The sequence below is a fragment of the Ctenopharyngodon idella genome, chromosome 23 (genome assembly GCF_019924925.1).
Source record: "Ctenopharyngodon idella isolate HZGC_01 chromosome 23, HZGC01, whole genome shotgun sequence".
NCBI classification, from domain to species: domain Eukaryota; kingdom Metazoa; phylum Chordata; class Actinopteri; order Cypriniformes; family Xenocyprididae; genus Ctenopharyngodon; species Ctenopharyngodon idella.
Genome location: NC_067242.1, coordinates 14,530,313 through 14,547,287, shown reverse-complemented (window position 1 = coordinate 14,547,287; position 16,975 = coordinate 14,530,313). Strand labels below are relative to the sequence as shown.

The following is a 16,975-nucleotide window of genomic DNA, read 5'->3' as shown; positions in this document are numbered from 1 at the left end:
GGAATTTCTGAAAAAAAAAAAAAAAATATATATATATTTTAAATTGTTCTATCCCATGGTCATTGAAATATATAATTATATCACTTCCAAGCACGTATAAAACTATATATTTGAGACAAATGATCTGTTATTTGAACACATTTTGCATGTATAAGTGTTTTTGAACTGTATACAAATATTAAAACATTTTACAACAAAAAACAAAGGCGTATTTCCCCCATATTTACATTTATATATATATACTAAATTTATATTATAAAATTGATATATTATCCCTTATGATAAAACATGTCATAAGTGAAATAATCGAATAAAAGGTAATATTTTGTACTGTATGAAAAAGCAGGCGCACGTCTCCTCTTTTACGTCAGCGGCGGAAGGTCAGCGCTCAAACGGAAGTGAGAGTCAGAGCCCATCCGCCATTGTGGAGCAGAGCAGGGGTAATATTCTCTCTAGACGTTACACAGTGTGTGAATGTTTTAGAATAACTTAAACACACCACACAGCCGCCAAGCTCCCCCAACCGTTTAACATTCGCTGTCACTGTCGCCCGAGAGGACCGCTGCCGACCGTTTGAGACCGGGCGAGGAGATCAACGCCTGAGAAATACGCTGTGATTATAGGGCAACCCGGAGAGAGGAAAAATAACGCGAACCCGCAGCGGTGGCAGGAGAGACCGTGGACAGTCATAACAGCGATCAGCTCGGGCTCCCGGAGGATGTCTGCGACAACTGTCGATCAGGTACGCGAGACGGATGCGCTTCCATTTATAGAACTACATAAACATGATGGTGCATGTACAGGTAGTGGTTGTGTTTCAAACCATAGTAAGCTGCCTACCTAGACAGCATTTTTGGGTTTCATTGGCGCGTTATGTACGAAACAAACTAACGCTCAGGAAGGTATTTCAATTCGGTTCTGAAACACAGCCAACGTCAATCATAGTTAAGTCGCTTCTCCACAAACTGAGAGTCCTGGATATTTGATAGCTGTTCCTGCTAGGCCGAATTATTGTGTCTCTGTTCTGTTTCTGATAAACAGGTATTCATAATGTGTTTTTTTTTTCTCTGTCTTTGTCACTGTACGCACTCTTTGAACAAAAAAAAACAGAGACCTAAAGGACAAGGAAACAAAGGTATGTGATGCAAAGACTTGTTTTCTTCAGGCATGTCCACTTTTAAAGGAGCTCAAAAAATTTTTCTGCGGAACAGAATGTTATCCAAATCCACTGACTGACATCCACAGTCACCATTCACTTTCATTACATGTTTTTCCTTACAATGAAAGTGAATGTGAATGTCATTCAACCAAAGAAAGTCAAATGAACATGTGGATGGTGAACTGTCCCTTTAAGGGTGTTTGGATTACTGATGTGTTTCTCACTGTCTGCTTGTGTGGATTTATAAATAGTCACTCTGTCTGTGAATCATATTTTATGTAGTAGACCAGTCTTAATGTTAATCTAGCTCTCTTTGTGACTTCTTAGTCCTGACAAGCAAGCAATTTACTGTATTTAATATTTAGAAGTTTTTTTTTTTTTTTACCTTTTGTTCTTGCTTAGACATAATCATTTCCACATGTAATTTATTTGTGTAAAATTGCTGTCTCATTATTTCATATGAACATCATGGTGCATTGAAGAAAAATTAACTGACACGCACTCTTTTTTATATAATTTTGCTTAGTGCAAAACGGTTCGATGCATCAGAAGGATGCTGTAAATGATGATGACTTTGACAATTATCTGAGCAGCCAAACAAATCAGGTGAGTTTTTGTCCTTATGCTGTCATATTAGTTGTCTGTACTTTGAAAATATTATAATATTTTATAAGATATTATAATATTTTTGTACAAGTGTCTGAAAAATCTGTAACAAATCTCTGACCTCTTCCATATTTTATTATTTGTTGATAGCTATAATTTATGTTATACACTACAGTTCAAAAGTTTGGGGATGGGAAGATCTTATGCTAACCAAGACATTTATTTTGACAAAAATACAGTAATAATAGTAATATTGTGAAATAATATTACAATTTAAAATGACTGTTTTCTGTTTTAATATATTTTAAAATGTAATTTATTCCTGTGATGGCAAAGCTGAATTTTCAGCGTCATTACTCGAGTCTTCAGTGTCACATGATCCTTCAGAAATCATTCTAATATGATGATTTGCTGCTCAAGATACATTTCTTATCATTATCAATTTTGAAATCAGTTGTGCTCCTAAATTTTTTTCTTTGATGAATAGAAATTTCAAAGAAAATAATATTACAAATATGTTTACTGTCACTTTCAAACAATTTAACGTGTCCTTGCTAAATAAAAGTATTTGTTTCTTTAAACGGTAGTGTGTTTATCACACTTTTTTTGACCTATTATGTTTTTGTCACATCTTTATTTAGCCATTGGTTTGTTACATAATCATTACTGACTTATCTTTAATTACACCCTACAGAGTAATAGCTACCCACCAATGTCTGATCCCTACATGCCCAGCTATTATGCTCCCTCTATCGGATTCCCTTACTCCTTGGGAGAGGCTGCTTGGTCCACCGCGGGAGACCCACCTATGCCGTACCTGACCACATATGGACAGATGAGCAATGGTGAGCATCACTTCATTCCCGATGGAGTCTTCAGCCAGCCTGGTGCTTTAGGCAACACGCCCCCTTTTCTCAGCCAACACGGATTTAACTTCTTTCCCGGAAATGCAGACTTTTCCACCTGGGGCACCAGTGGTTCTCAGGGACAGTCTACACAGAGCTCAGCGTATAGCAGCAGTTATGGATATCCCCCGAGCTCGTTGGGCCGGGCCATTGCTGATGGACAGGCCGGATTCGGCAGTGACACGCAACTTAGTAAAGTTCCAGGGCTCAGTAGTATCGATCAGGGAATGGCCGGGCTCAAGCTTGGCTCCGACATGTCGGCAGTTACAAAGACAGTCGGGTCTCCTTTAGGAGGGACGCCGGGTATGAGTAGCATGGCTGCCAACAGCATGCCTCCTGTCAGTTCCTCCGCGCCAAAACCTACGTCGTGGGCGGCCATCGCAAGAAAACCCGCGAAACCACAGCCCAAGCTGAAGCCAAAGCCTAACATGGGTTTGGGAAGCGGCGCCACGATTCCTCCTCCTCCGATAAAGCATAACATGAACATTGGTACCTGGGAGGACAAAGGCTCCATCACCAAACCCCCTCTTGCTCAACAGATGCTGCCCCCTCAGCCGTTGGTGCAGCAGCAACTCTTGGCCCAACCTCAACCCATGCTGCAGAGTCCATTGCCTCCTCAACCCCAACATCAGCAGCTCCAGCTACAATCTCCTCAGCACCCTCAGCAGCTGCCTCCAGGTCCTCCCCACCCTCACCATCACTCGCAACCAGGTCCTCCGCAGCCCCTGCACCCATCTCAGGTGCAGAATCCCCCACCCCAAAATCGGTGGGTGGCCCCTCGGAACCGAGGAACCACGTTTAACCAGAACATTGGCATGGAGAACTTTGGCCTTGGGACGGGAGTCCCCATGAGCTCGTCACCTTCTTCCGGCGAGGTTCACCCCGTGCTGGAGAAGCTCAAGGCCCTCAACAATTACAACCCCAAAGACTTTGACTGGAACTTGAAAAACGGACGGGTCTTCATCATCAAGAGCTACTCTGAGGACGACATCCACCGCTCCATCAAGTACTCCATCTGGTGCAGCACAGAGCACGGAAACAAGCGCCTAGACGGCGCCTACCGCTCGCTCGGTGCCAAAGGTCCACTGTACCTGCTCTTTAGCGTCAACGGCAGCGGACACTTCTGCGGCGTGGCTGAGATGAAGTCAACCGTGGACTATAACGCCTATGCCGGCGTCTGGTCCCAGGATAAGTGGAAGGGCAAGTTTGAGGTAAAATGGATCTTTGTTAAGGACGTGCCCAATAACCAACTGAGGCACATTCGCTTAGAAAACAATGACAACAAGCCTGTCACCAACTCCAGGGACACTCAGGAAGTGCCCCTAGAGAAGGCAAAGCAAGTGCTTAAAATTATTGCAACTTTCAAGCATACCACCTCAATCTTTGACGATTTTGCACATTACGAAAAGCGGCAGGAGGAAGAGGAAGCAATGCGAAGGGTAAGCGCAGCTTTCTGCCACTCTTCACAATAGCAGAAAGCAAGCACTGCACCTTTAGATCTCGTAAACATTGTTTTAGTGCTGTCAGCATGTCAATCTATTTCCAAAGGTAGGTTTTTTTTAATAGCAACTCATTTCTAAGCCAGATTAGTCTTTCTGTTTCTCTTTCTGCTGCCTATTTCTGAAACACAAGACAAAAACAGTGCAGTCAGTCATAATTAGAAATGAAATGTCTGATCTGGTAACTCAGTACATCATTACTGGAGGTTATGTAATATGTTGTTTGTGTTTTATTGCTCTACATGGCTTGCTCATAAACCATTTCCCTTATATTTCAATTAACCAAACTGCTAAAGTCTCAGCAGATAGGTATTGTGAAATAAATGGTTTTAAAAAAAACAACTAAGAAGTCTCTGCCCATCTATTGACAAAAAGGCTGGTGTCGAGCAGTGATGCTCTGCTCAAACAGCAGGCAGATGTCCCATTAATAGATTGGACTTGCATCATTTCCTGCTTAACTAACACAAATAATTGATGTCTGTGCCCATTGCCTTGGCACCAGCTGCATTTTATCCTTGTATGTGAGTTATGAACAGCATTTAGATCAGATTTCACACAATTTTGGGGGTTTATCTGGTCAAACCCTTAAGGATGAATATCTTGCATTTGAACAAATGGAGTCATTTAGTATTTTGTCCTAATAGAGCTTAAATTTGTTTGGAAGTTGTTGAAAAATGTTTGGCACTAGGTTTAATATCTACACTTAACTCATTGGCATGACTGTGCTTGTACTACTGTGGTCATGTACTCACTTCAAAGTTTTGGGAGTGATGGTTGACATGGTACTAAGTTAACCATAGCAGCATTTTGCCAACACATGCCTGCAAAGAGGAAACATGAATACCAGCAGTCTAACTTTTTTAGTTTTAGATATTTTGACAAAAGGTACCAGAAATGTTTGAATTGTCCAGCAATTGTTAATAAACTCCCGCTGATCAGAGTTTTGTGATTTATGCATGTTATGCTGCTGCTTTTACTCCTGTAAATAACCAATTTGTGAATTGACTGAAATTAGCTGCTTACATGTATATGGCTTGTATGCAGCACTGCAACTCTATTGGCCTTATTACATCAGGCTGTCATTTGTATTCAGCTGATTGAGTATTTGTCACTTACACAATATATTGCGCATCTTTACGTAAGCCACTACAGGATTGTTAGTCAAGAACATAAATGGAAAGATTGCAATCAAAATGGCTTAATCAAGGTGTCTTGTTGTACTAATTTAGCTTCTTTTCATGAGAGATTATCAAAACCTCAGATTTAGTTTTTCTCCAAACCTCATTTTCTATTTATTTCATTATCTTGCCAATCATGTGTAGATTGCCAAAGCCATAATAAAATCAACTATTTAAATTAAAAAGGTCTCCAAGGCCTGTGGTTTAATTTGTGAAATCTAATGCTTGATTCATCTAATGAAGTGATTTTAAATCTGTGGCATAAAGCGGGGTATGCAGAATTACAATTTATATATATATATATATATATATATATATATATATATATATATATATATATATATAAATATACACATACGTACATACATACATATACATAAGTATATAGAGAGAGACTAAGAGCGCTGTGTCATTTGACATTTTGACATCTGATCCACTCACCAACTGTTAATTTTATTTCCCCAAACAATGCATTGTGTTGTAAAAGCGCTGTCTATAATGTAATCAGTAGCTCCAGTTAAGAGTATTAAAGCCTTGTAGTGGCTTTATAGCAGTGGTAAGCACTGTTGTTGTATATATTTTTTTTATTTTTTAAAGCTTTTAATTTTTTTGTGCCCTCTGCCTATTTTTGCCCAGTAAGCCTCACCTCTTAATGCTAGCTATAAATTTAACTGGCTTATGTATTGAAATATATGCCAAGTTGTTTCTCAGCTTGTCAAGAACATGGTAACACTTTACATTAAGGTTTATTAGTTAAACATTAGTTAATGTATTAACTGACATGAACTAACTATGAGCAATACATTTGTTACTGTTTTTACTAATCTTCGTTAATGTTAGTTAATAAATAGTTGTTCATTGTTTGTTCATGTTAGTTCACAGTGTATTAACTAATGTTAAGATTTTAATAATGTATTAGTAAATTTTGAAATTAACATTAACAAAGATTAATAAATGCTGTATAAGTGCAGTTCATTATTATTTCATGTTAACTAATGTAGTTAACTAATGTTAACTAATGAACCTTATTGTAAAGTGTTACCAATAACATTTGTAATAACACAATATCATTTGATGGAATTTGCCTCTTTTATACTGACACCTATTGGTGTGGTTGCAGCATCATTCAAAAGCAAGCTTTCAGTTTCTTGATGACATTGTAGTAGAAATACCCTGTTCACAAGCATTTTTGTCACCCATGATTTATTTATTCATCAATCAAATGTTCAAAAGGGGTTACTAAGTGAATGAGTAGTATTCAACTGTTCATATAGCAGCCATAATGTGAGGTAACCACCCTGAAGTAGAATAAAATGCCTTTTTATATGACTGAGGTCTTCATTTCCTGTGAGCATTTACTCACTTCTTTAAAAATTACTTTAAAAGGTGCAGTAAGCGATTTCTGAGAAACACTGTTAATATTTGAACTCAACTCACCCCTCCCTTCATTGCTCCGCCCCCAAAATAATGAACATGTTATGCAACACAGGCAACGATTAACAGCTGGTGCATCAGACAGCTTGTGCAAATATGGATGGATCAGCTGTGATTCAACAACAACAGCATATCTTGGTTCTGTAAAACAGCAAAGACCAATGTTAAGGCTCTGATATACTTGGTGGGAGTTGTGGCCTAATGGTTTGATAGTTGGACTTGTAACCTGAAGGTGGCAGGTTCGAGTCTAAGTACCGGCAAGAAATGTAGGTGGCGGGAGTGAATGAACAGAGCTCTCTTCCACTCTCATTACTCACAATTGAGGTACACAATTAACTACCTAACACCCCAGTCACTCCCTGGGCCCTGCAGCAAAATGGCTGCCTACTGCTCCGTGTGTGTTCAGTACTCACTGCAGTGTGTGTGTGTGTGTGTGTGTGTGTGCGCACTTGGATGGATGAATTGCAGAGCACAAATTCAGAGTATGGGACACTATACTTGGCTATACGTCACTTTACTTTTTCACTTTACTTCAAGCAAAATTTAGAACAAAATCAGGCCAAAACAAAGTTCGTTTTGTTTGTTTTGGGAGCTTGCCAAAGCGTACTTTCTGGAAAAGTTTGCTCTGGCTGCTACCATTGGTCTGTGGCGATTACGTAATAGGAAGGTTTCTTCTCTGGTTCATTTCTTCTGTTCAGTCCGTCAAGGTCAGACATGAGTAAAAACATGAACACACTGTATAGCCTTTCTAGAAATTCAAAGTCTAATTGAAAGAGACACTGATGCTTTTTCATGTTAAATACTGTAAAGCTGCTTCTATTGTAGAGCTTTATACAATCTATTATATAAAATGCTGTATAAATAAATGTGATGTGAATTTACTGGAGTGCTGAATTGAAGAGCTTGTGCAAACATCCACTAGGATCATTGCTAGGATCAGGTGCTTTCTTGGCTGCTGTTTTTTCACTGCTGCCATTTTAGTTGTTTTGTTATTGAGAGGAAAGCGCGCAGCACATATTTACTATTTTATATTTACATCTGAACGCCACTCACAGCAGTGTGGCTGATGTTGGGATGTTTACTACGCTGGTCACGTATTTCAAACTTCGTTTTACCCAAAGCGAAGATCAAAAAAGAACTTTGCCTTTACTCGCATATCGAGCAGAAACCTCTGCATTCGTTTTCAGGCCTTCCCACTCTCTAACGACTCTCCAGCACTGAAAAGCTTTCCCATTTTTAATGCAGGGTCATAGCTCTTGCCTCATTGTAGCTCTTTTTTTTTTTTTTTTTTTTTTTTTTACAAATATATTCCTCTGACCTTTTCCTCTTTTTAGAATAACTCTATTCTATATTATATTATAGCCGATATATCAGCTAATTTTAATGAAAATAATAATCAACTAATTTGAAGCAGACAGAATTTTAATATTAGTTCATCCCTAAGGGTTAATTCCATTAAATTGTGATTCAAGAAGCACGAGCCAAATCAGAAAAGATTCTAGAGCATCTTGCAGTGTTGACAAGATTCTGATTTCCTGAGCAAGTGACATACCACAAGTGTTTTTAAGACGCTTCTGTTTCATCTCAGTTTACACAACCTGGCTTAGGTAAAAGACAAAGATCTTCTTAATGGCTTTGTGTTCCATTTAATCATCTAATTATGTCTTTCTTCTCTCTTTGTCTTTCTTTACAGGAGCGAAATAGAAATAAACAGTAGGTTTACAGAGATCTCCTTGGTAGAACATCAACACTAAAGATGTAGAACCTTAAATATTGTGTAACCTCAGAGGAAGAACGGGGTTCTGACGTATTTTATTCTGCTGAAGACGATGTACGAACACCTAATCAAGACAGTGGACTTTTCTGAGTCAACTTCTGATGGATCTGCCCTTACGCTCAAGTCTCGCACGAAACAGAAAGAAAATCACTCGCGTAAACTGTATCTTAAAGCACTTTCAGCCCTTCTAAAAGCTTCTACCAGTACCCTTAACTATCATTGGACATCTGTTTGGTATTAACTGACTAACAGTGTAGTTGGTCCTGAGGATTTCAAATGTATTTGTAGGCTTATTGTTTAGTGTTTGTTTTTGTAAATCCTTTTCTTTTTAGCGCTCTTTACATTTGAGCACACTCAGAGGAGACGAGAACTATGTATCCAAGGAAAGACAAATCTTTACTTGAATTTGCGTGAAGCTGTAAAAAACATAGAGGCGCAAAAGTTTGCGTCCCACCTGACTGAAACCCAAGTCAGAATAATCACGTCCGATATTATAGACTGACTCCACAGTAGCCCTTTCACCTTTGTGTATCAGCATCTATTTCTGTGTACCGAAAGATAATTTTGCAGCTTGGTGCAGAATGACACCAGCCAATGCACATTTTTTGTTTGTTTGTTTTTCCTGCAATCTTGTAATTCAAAAGTGCATTTGTCTTAGGAGAAACCTGCTCAAAAATGCCATAAGTTCCTCTGAAGTCCATCATCCTCGGACGTAACCAGGCCTGGTGTTCAGGAGAGCCTCTTTAACGCTTTTTTGGACTGATCAGGATTCTGATCTGCTGCTAATCAGGATTTAGTCCGAATTGCCGAAGCTCAGCGAGAATGTGACAGTTTTCTCCTATAGGTGACTCGCTAGCTAAAATAAACATTATACATGTTTAGCGATGCCACGTTTTGAGTTTTTCATTTCAGAATGTGCTGTTTACTCCTTTATTTAACGGGCGCAAGATATTGTCCAAATTCGTATTGCATGAGAACTTTTGGTTTTGCTGTTTGCAACTATATACTGAGCATTATTCAGAGGCCATGCAAATGAAACAATTTATTTAGGTCTTGAGTATATTGATTAATTGAATGATAAAGTACTATTGTTGCTATGGCCTGACATTATAGTCTGAATGTTTCCCTGCTTGGGTCCAGAGGTGCAGGCTGCCGGTGTCTTGAGATCACACTCCCACCGTAAGACTTGATCTTCTCAAACATCTGTGAGTAATGCAAAGTAATTACAGTCTGCTATTTCCTGTTTGTTCACTGGAAGCTGCCTTCTCCACAGGCCACTTTAGGCTGCTCTTGCTTCAGGATGATGTGGGTAAGAAGAACTGGACCCAGTGATGGAACAGGCATCACATTTTGGGTTCACGTTTAACAATTGCGGGATGATGTGTACTGCTGCAAAAAGAGACGCCTTCTGCCCCCTTCCTCTGTGTGCTTTGGTTTAAGGCCATGCTTGTATAGGTTACTGTAAATCAATGCTTCTTAATGATGCTGATGCTAACAGGTATGATGTGATTAATTAATCTGATTTGAAAAATAAATATAGATTTATGGAAACATTCTGAAAATTGTCTTGACTGCAGCAGGTTTGGTTTTATGTGTCGCATGGCAGCATTACCAGATCTAATCTTAAATGACAAACTAAACACAAGTTATGATCATTTCAATTGAGGGAACTGATAAATGAATTGAACCTCAATTCATTTAAGTTTAGAAACCAACAGTAATAAGTACTCTGAATTTATTTCACTTTAGTTCACTACAAGATTATTTCCTAATATAAAACTAAACTCCACTCAAACACTTTGAGTTGCTGAAACGTCAATGTAATAATTATAAAACTTGAACTCTGCTATATTTACTTGCTAGCTAGCTACCTAGCAGGCTAGATAGCGCACGTGCTACAGCAAAACAAAATATCAACTCCTCAGAAAGAGCAATTACTACTTTTAAACAAAGTAATACTTATAAATAATACTTATAAATAAATATTTACCATTGTCTTGCTCATCCTCGACTTAACCAGGCTCTACTCTTCAGCACAATGGTAATAACGCAGACATTACATAAACCCTTTTGAATCCCAACATAACATTAAACACTAACAGATCTCCCCCAATATTAATATAGTGCAAAAACATAAAATTACATTTAATTTTAACATTTACTCTCTTTACAGAGTTTGAAGCAAAGGATGCTGGGAACTAGAAATATGCTGTAAGTGATTCAGTCCGAGTTCGGCTTAATAGGCCTATAATCAGTTCTTGAGTTCACATAACTTTTTTTCTGTTAAGTGCAATGAACTTTCAGTAATATTCGAGTGAAATGAACAACGTAGGATGTGATGTAATATTAATCTTAATCTCAAGCCTAGATTTCACACAAGTTTAAATGCAAAATTTCCACATGGATTCGTTTGAAAGCTCGTTTGAGATGAAATGTAAACATTTGTAACAAGTTGATATATTTTACCTGGAGTTGTGTTTAATGGACCATCCATTAGGTGGCGCTATTGTCCAATACATTTAAGTTCTAATGGCTGAGGCGCTATTGTGCTATAAAATACTATTCGGTTTTCTTTTCCCCCTTAAAATCCCTCACTTTTCTAATCAATATAAAATCTATATTGAGATGAGCAGACATAATCAAATGTATACGCCAGGGTAGGGAATTCACAAGAGATCTGAAAATTCCCCACAAAATTGTAAAATAATATTATTTTTAGTTAATTTTAATAAACAGTATAGTGTTAAAATAGTTAATATTTTTTATTAATATAATAAAATATTCTAACTTAATTAAAATGCTTTAAAAAACATACCATCAAGATGTAAACTGAAATCACTGTTGTAGACTTGATGTAAACTTTTTTATTTTTCTCTATTAATAATTTATTAAAAAAATTATTTAACAAAATGTGCTATAATTAAAGTCAATTATCCACTAGATTCACTAGATCCACTAGAATTTGCGAGGGTGACTAATATCATATCTCCTCTTGGTTATCTTTTGCACACCTCTATGTTACATAAGAGCGACACCAGTGAGAAGAAAATTACATTAAAAAGGATTCTGTTCCACTACCTGTAAAAGAGTCTAGACAAGAGATGTTCTCGGTGACGGGGCCTTATGTCATCTAGGTGAAACGACAGAGCTCTCGTCTCTCGCCCAGAGCCCCTTCATCTTTAATCAGGCAATTACAACATGAACATAGCACTTGTTGTCCAATCTGCACCTAGGGTAAAGTCAATTAATGGTGGCTTGCCAAGAGAATCCCTCTGCGTGACAGGGGAAATTTCTTTTTGTGTGGTGCTGCTGTATAAAAAGTTGTAATTACTAAGATGGAGGCTTTGAATTAAGACTTTACCATGTTCACTGCATATGTATCAGTACACCCAACTGCTAAACGCTTTCTTTTACTTTTTTTTTTAAGGTGAGTTTGTACAACACAGTGCTATTAATAACCTTTGCTTCACTCCCTCTAATTGCCAGTTTGGCTCACAGGCATGAAAAGAACAAAGGCTGAATATGCAAATGATGGTTTTTATTTCAGCCTTTGTGCTGGCTTGGGATTTCCTGGCCCTTGTTTTTGAGAAGTTGGATCAGATCACAGCAGGCCTTCAGAACTAAACATACATCTCGGTTTAATCACAGCAAATCAATAGACCTTCAGAAGTACGTGTTTTTAAAACAACCATGTGAAAATGTAAATGCATCTCTAGAACATTTTGTAGCATAATATGAGCATGAGTGCATCTTCTTGATCTTAGCTTTGCAAATTGTTGCCAGTGACCTTTCAAGGAGTGCTCAAATTTTATTTTCACTTGGATTTCTAACATGTATCTTCTGATTAAAGTATGTTTAACAAATTTAAACAGCTGTAATGTGGCATTGGGTCATCTTTGACAGTGATACAGTGAGTGGTACTGCAACATACTTCACTGGTTTACATATTTATGAAGTGCTTAATTGTATCATGCATCCTAAAGTATAAAGCTGCAGTCAAGACTTTAGTATTTTATCAGGATGGACAGACTGAATGAGTGATTTTAATCTTTTTTTTTTTTTTTTTTTTTTCCAGAAGAAGCTGATTCATTCTGATGCAGTTTGAATGGTGTTCTGTTATTCTACAGATGTTCCTTTCGAAGGCTCGGCATAGCCAATTAGGAAGAGATGAGAGCCACTGCCAAAGGCCTTTGATTCTGCTCTCTTTGAAGCAACTGACGTATTTAACTGCAGAGAAATGGCTGAGAGCAAGGTTAGGTTGAAGCTTTATAAGGACAGGCGCCTGTTGAAAAATTATTTTACTTATCCCTCTAATAGGGCTTTGCTAAAAAAAAAAAAAAAAACATAACGATGTTTATTGTGGTCTAAAAAAAACATTTCATTTGAATCCATATATATATTATAAATAATATTAGTTAATTTTTTTTTTTTTTTTTTTTTTTGAAAGAAGTTTCTTATGCTAAAGGCTGCATTTATTTAAACAAAAATACAGTTAAAGGGTTAGTTCACCCAAAAATGAAAATTCTGTCATTTATTACTCACGCTCATGTCGTTCCACACCCGTAAGACCTTCATTCATCTTCGGAATGCAAATTTTTGTTTAAATCCAATGGCTCCGTGAGGCCTACATAGGGAGCAATGACATCTCCTCTCTCAAGATCCATAAAGGTACTAAAAACATATTTAAATCAGTTCATGTGAGTACAGTGGCTCAATATTAATATTATAAAGCGACGAGAATATTTTTGGTGGGCCAAAAAAAACAACAAAATAACGAATTATTTAGTGATGGCCGATTTCAAAACACTGCTTCAGGAAGATTCGGAGCGTAATGAATCAGCGTGTCGAATCCGTAGTTCGGAGCGCCAAAGTCACGTGATTTTAGCAGTTTGGCAGTTTGACACGCGATCCGAATCATGATTCGACACGCTGATTCATTATGCTCCGAAGCTTCCTGAAGCAGTGTTTTGAAATCGGCCATCACTAAATAAGTCGTTATTTTTTTTGGCGCACCAAAAATATTCTCGTCGCTTTATAATATTAATACTGAACCACTGTACTCACATGAACTGATTTAAATATGTTTTTAGTACCTTTATGGATCTTGAGAGAGGAAATGTCATTGCTGGCTATGCAGTCCTCACTGAGCCATCGGATTTAAACAAAAATATCTTAATTTGTGTTCCAAAGATCAACGAAAGTCTTACAGGTGTAAAACGGCACGAAGGTGAGTAATTAATGACAGAATTTTCATTTTTGGGTGAACTAACCCTTTAAAAAAAACTAATATTGGGAAATATTACAATTTAACAACTGCTTACTATTTTAATATAATATAGTTTAATCACATGATCCTTCAGAAATCATTCTAAAATGCTGATTTGCTGCTCAAGAAACATTTATTATTATTATCCTTATTAATTTAATGCATCCTTATTAATTTAATACAATAAAAGTATTAATTTCTTTTCAAAAAGGAGTAACACTTTTACAGTGTCCTTGTTACATATGTTACATGTATTTACTATAGTAATAACAGTAAATTATGCATAATTGCAAGCAACTAAAACAAACCCTAATTATTATGTTGTTAATTAATATTACTCAGTACTTAAATGTATAATTACACTGTAAAAATGGCACCCTAAAATAAAGTGTAACCAAAAATTATACTGTGTAACGGTTGTGTATTTATAAACATAAGGCTTGGGGTTTTTATATATAATTTTTTAAAATGCTGTAATACTTACATTTTATTTAAATATATATAAAAAATCTACTCAGAAGGCAACACCAGAATCGTCCTGAAATTCAGAAAGAAGAATCTTCCTTACAAAACAGACACTTGGAGGGGCTTGAACCTTCTTTCCTCTGACTTCCCCTCAATGGAGATTAAAGGCCATTAAAGGCTCTTTGCTGCATGTGCAGTTTCTATTGATCCCATCGACTCAGCTTGTTTTAGCCAATGATCCGATTACAACTGTTGTCACCCCTCCCCTGGCCCTCTTCCTTCTGTCCCCTGCTAAAGTTCTCTGTTGTGCCATAGAACCATATGCTGACATGGGCATTTCCTAAAGCTTCATACCTGGACCGAGGCAGGCCAAGTAGGCCGGAGTGCAGCTCTGTCAAACTAGATTATGACCGGTCTGTGTTACAAGGCCCTGCTGAGGATGTGAGAATGGCCCAGACAAAGTGAAGGACTGCTGGATCGAAAGACGCCGAGGGGCAGTGTTTTGAAATCGTTGCAGTTATTAACATCGACATAACTTCTCATTAATCTGTTTGGATTTTAATTTACACAGTCCCACTGGGTATCAGAGTTCTCTATGATTCTCAGTCTCTTTTCTCAATCTGAATGATGACAAAATAGCAATTATAGACAAAAACACATATGCAGCTATGGTTTCAAGACCAGAACATGTATGTTATAATAGTAATAACTTCATCTTGCAGTAAATAGATGAGATACTGTATATGCAATACAATAAATAATTCTAATAACAAGCATTTTATAGTGTTGGGCATTAAACCTTTAGATACAAAAAGTCACAATATAAAGAATACTTTACAATAATTAAAGGGACAGTGTGTGGGGTTTTGAATGAATGATCTCAATTAGGCTGACAGTATCAAATCTGAATGAGTAAATTTATACTAAACACAACAAAAACACCCTAATTTACAAAATCGAGTCAAAATCAAGTACACAGTAAGGGGAACCGAATTGGTGAATCATTTTTGTGAATCTGTTTATTTAAATTGATCCTAAAAACTGAAATTATTCACTAGAATGAATCGTACATTCTTAATATGAGAGAGAAGACCATTCAGGATGAACCGATGCACTGGAATGAATCGGACATTCTTAACTAGACATGAGAGAGAGAACAATTCAGGATGAGCCGATTCACTGGAATGAATCTGACATTCTTAACTAGTTATGAGAGAGATGACCATTCAGGATGAACTGATTCACTGGAATGAATCGGACATTCTTAACTAGATATGAGAGAGATGACCATTCAGGATGAACCGATTCACTGGAATGAATTGGACATTCTTAACTAGATATGAGAGAGATGACCATTCAGGATGAACCGATTCACTGAATGAATCGGACATTCTTAACTAGATATGAGAGAGAGGACCTTTCAGGATGAACCGATTCACTGGAATTAATCGGACATTCTTAACTAGATATGAGAGAGATGACCATTCAGGATGAACCGATTCACTGGAATTAATCGGACATTCTTAACTAGATATGAGAGAGATGACCATTCAGGATGAACCGATTCACTGGAATGAATCGGACATTCTTAACTAGATATGAGAGAGATGACCATTCAGGATGAACCGATTCACTGAATGAATCGGACATTCTTAACTAGATATGAGAGAGAGAACAATTTAGGATGAACCGATTCAGTGGAATGAATCGGACATTCTTAACTAGATATGAGAGAGAGAACAATTCAGGATGAACCGATTCACTGGAATGAATCGGACATTCTTAACTAGATATGAGAGAGAGAACAATTCAGGATGAACCGATTCACTGGAATGAATCGGACATTCTTAACTAGTTATGAGGGAGAGGACCTTTCAGGATGAACCGATTCACTGGAATGAATCGGACATTCTTAACCAGATATGAGGGAGAGGACCTTTCAGGATGAACCGATTCACTGGAATGAATCGGACATTCTTAACCAGATATGAGGGAGAGGACCTTTCAGGATGAACCGATTCACTGGAATGAATCGGACATTCTTAACTAGATATGAGAGAGAGAACAATTCAGGATGAACCGATTCACTGGAATGAAAAGGAACATTCTTAACTAGATATGAGGGAGAGGACCTTTCAGGATGAACCGATTCACTGGAATGAATCGGACATTCTTAACCAGATATGAGGGAGAGGACCTTTCAGGATGAACCGATTCACTGGAATTAATCGGACATTCTTAACTAGATATGAGAGAGAGAACAATTCAGGATGAACCAATTCACTGGGATTAATCTGACATTTTTAACTAGATATGAGAGAACCATATAAAATGAACCGATTCACTAAAATGAATCAGACATTCAAAACTATAAAAGAAAGAGGACTGTTTAGGATGAAGCATAGCAAAAATAGAACGGGATAAGTTACATGCCAAAGTTTAATTCATGGGGTTAAGAGTTTGTTCAAATCCCTAACCTAACCTTACCTATGAGCAATGATTGTTTTAGCAGCCAAGTACCACTAAAATACTGCACTGCAGATGTTCTTAATCATAATGGTTAACGTAATGTAATGTGTGCATGTTTCCTACAGTCATCAGGGGTAGAATTACAGACTACTCTCTGTCTGGACTTGAAGTTTGGATCTGATTCTAGCAGTCTCTATAGTGCTCATATAAGCCTTTC

The 16,975-nt window shown here is 37.4% G+C and overlaps 1 protein-coding gene across 2 annotated transcripts; it reads left to right on the top strand.

The window, feature by feature from the left end:
- Positions 1–349: 349 nt before the first annotated feature.
- On the top strand, positions 350–9,444 carry ythdf3 (YTH N6-methyladenosine RNA binding protein F3). 2 transcript variants are annotated; one of them, XM_051881631.1, is made up of 5 exons: positions 351–742; positions 1,111–1,135; positions 1,686–1,765; positions 2,460–4,109; positions 8,475–9,444. In XM_051881631.1, the coding sequence occupies exons 1-5, from the start codon at positions 719–721 to the stop codon at positions 8,496–8,498; spliced, it is 1,803 nt and encodes a 600-aa protein (XP_051737591.1). In that variant the 5' UTR covers positions 351–718; the 3' UTR covers positions 8,499–9,444. The 2 variants fall into 2 exon arrangements, with proteins under 2 accessions (XP_051737590.1, XP_051737591.1); XM_051881630.1 differs by lacking the exon at positions 8,475–9,444 and having other exon boundaries at positions 350–742; positions 2,460–6,673.
- Positions 9,445–16,975: the final 7,531 nt, after the last annotated feature.